This window comes from Penaeus vannamei, chromosome 27 (genome assembly GCF_042767895.1).
Source record: "Penaeus vannamei isolate JL-2024 chromosome 27, ASM4276789v1, whole genome shotgun sequence".
Taxonomy (NCBI): Eukaryota; Metazoa; Arthropoda; class Malacostraca; order Decapoda; family Penaeidae; genus Penaeus; species Penaeus vannamei.
In genome coordinates this window covers 17,550,366-17,552,865 of record NC_091575.1, presented here as the reverse complement: position 1 = coordinate 17,552,865, position 2,500 = coordinate 17,550,366, and the positions used below count along the sequence as shown (strand labels likewise).

The 2,500-nt window shown below is 32.8% G+C and overlaps 1 protein-coding gene across 3 annotated transcripts in view; it reads left to right on the top strand.

Annotated features, from left to right (window-relative positions):
* LOC113800717 (DBB domain-containing protein stumps) overlaps window positions 1-2,500 on the top strand; it is a 48,280-nt gene that overhangs the window by 31,843 nt on the left and 13,937 nt on the right. For all 3 annotated transcript variants that reach the window (XM_027351518.2, XM_070140943.1, XM_070140942.1), the window contains exons 6-10: window positions 608-749; window positions 922-1,073; window positions 1,370-1,475; window positions 1,906-2,096; window positions 2,462-2,500. The exon at window positions 2,462-2,500 is cut by the window's right edge. In XM_027351518.2, the coding sequence (XP_027207319.2) occupies window positions 608-749; window positions 922-1,073; window positions 1,370-1,475; window positions 1,906-2,096; window positions 2,462-2,500 (630 nt within the window). The remainder of the gene's footprint in view (window positions 1-607; window positions 750-921; window positions 1,074-1,369; window positions 1,476-1,905; window positions 2,097-2,461) is intronic.

The window sequence follows — 2,500 nt, the reverse complement described above, 5'->3', positions numbered from 1 at the left end:
CAAATATGAAAGAGAGGAGAATGAAAGATAGAGGAGCACACAGTGTAATCTACAAGATATTTGCATGACAAATCTGATGACCAGATTTTTGTTGCAATCAGCATTACATTAATTGTTACCCTTTTTTGTATTTTTGTTGTAGAAGATGAGTATGAGATGAATTACTTTGGAATTGCAGTACGTGTTACAAGACACTGGAATTTTGAAAGTGGCTTCATTTGCCATTTTATGGATTTTGGTAGATTAGCTAAATATATTTAATGAAATAAGATTGATGTTTAACATTAGACAGTTACAGATTTTCATGGAAGTATCTGGTACTTGCAGATTTTTTTTATTATGATTGTGAATCTTAATGCATTGCAATTTATATCTTATTAAGAAATGATGGATAGGTACTTGGTTGATGTAGGATTTTGATAGACTAGGCAATATGATTACAGTGATATTCATGCATACTTGTCCATTTGTGCATTTTGCTCTTATGAAAAAGATGATAAAGGGATAGTATTAATTTAATTTTGCAAGCATTTTATATTGGAAGAGTGTAGAATTGAGAAGTATGTCACAGTAGCCTGATGTAATTAAAATATATCTTTTTATTCAGACGCATTCACAGGTATATATAATTATGACTGATGAAGTGAAGGAGGAAGTTGTAATATCGGTGAACAGTGCAAACAAAGAACCAGTCATCATAAAAAAATGGCGCTTGCAGAACCCCTATACCCTCAGCTTCCAAATGCCAGGTTGATAAGTCTGTTGTGTTTTACAGTGAGAGAAGAAATGATGAATTTAAATATATTTGTATCTAAAACATAAAACATAGTGTATGATGGCTGTTTGTAATATGATTAATTGAAAATCTTCAATTGTTGGCCAGGTCTAATTCTTTTGGATGTTTTATTCTTATTTCTACAGAGTCATACTTGGAAACCTCTGCCCTCCTGTATATAGAAGTTTCAGTGAATGGAAAGAGTCAAGGATCAAGGCAAGTGAAGTGTGAACGAAACATGGATACGTTGTCGCAGATTCTTTCAAATTCTAAAAACCCAATTGATCTCATGTGTCAGGCAAGTACATTGAATGTTAGTTAGCATTGTAATTTGTGTGAAGAATTTAAAGTTATATTTTTTGCTAAAACTCCTGGGTTAGAGTAATGGGCAGTTTCAAAGGAACACTTAAAGAATGATCAGGTCTTCAGGAATAAAGATTGCAGAAAAGCATTATGTAAATTATTTTATGATTTCATGTACAGTTTCCCCTCTTTATAAAATGGAAAAACCTGTATTGATGTTATATAACACTTTTGGAAAATATCATTGTTTCTTTACACATGATCCTCTTTATAGTAAACCTTCCCCACCAGGCCCTAAACCTGAATCCCTTGAACAATGACCTAGACCTGTGCTTGGCCAAGAACTTCAGTATGCGTATCCCTCCCAGCAGATGTGCAGATGATGACAATGAGAAAGGTATGGATTGAGATTTGTGAATATTTCAGATTGTGGTTTGTTGTTGGATTGCTACTGTCTAGGAAATGTTGTCCTGTCATATGTAAACATTTGTATTTTTTTTTTACATTTCCAAAAAGATTAGCTATTTGATGTTAACTTTTTTTCATTTAAATTGATAAATAGATTTTATGTGATTGTAAAGTGGTTCAGATATTTTGTGTGAATCTTGAGAAAGATATTTTAAAGTAATCTATTTTGTAGGTGAAGAAATATTTTGACAAAAAAAAAAAAAGTTTCCGATACTTTGAAGTTTTGATTGGATTTTGCATAGTGTGCTCTTTTTTATTAGTACACTGTAATGGATGGGAACATGATTTTTTGTTGTAATTAGTCAAATTATTGACAGGATATGAAAATGAATTGTTAACAAGTGTAAAATTCATGACAGGTTCTTCGGTATTTCCCACTTGGATACACTTCAGTGCTTATTATGGCCTGAAAACGTTTACGTGGGCCTTACTAGAGGCTCCTGGTGGCAGGTGTGCCCTCAGTATTCCAAATTGTGATGGTGATACTCCGTCCTTACTTGCCTTTAAGAGTGGCTATCTGACACTAGCACAGGCATTAGAAACAGAGATGGTAAGTGAACTGTTCACATAATAGCATGTACCTCTCTGTCACTATTAATGTGTTAATTTTGTTGACTAGAGATGATATAAGTAGATTTCGAAAAGGGGAAGTAAGAATGATGATAACATTATGGATAGTGTTTAGGCTTTGTGTATGTATAAGTGATATTAGTTATAGACCATTTACTAATTTGATGGGAAAGATTCTGTCTGTTTTTCTGTTTGGAAAATAGTGATGTAATTTTTAAGATACTCCCAGCCTTATTGTTTAGCAAGAATATTTGAAAGAATAGAGCAAATGATTTGAAATGCATATTTGTAACTATTTAGAGATATATGGTATGTTTTCTCCAGTGCTACTTTTTTCTGACCCAGATATGTTCAAAATCAAGAGGAGTGTCATCGCCACAACGC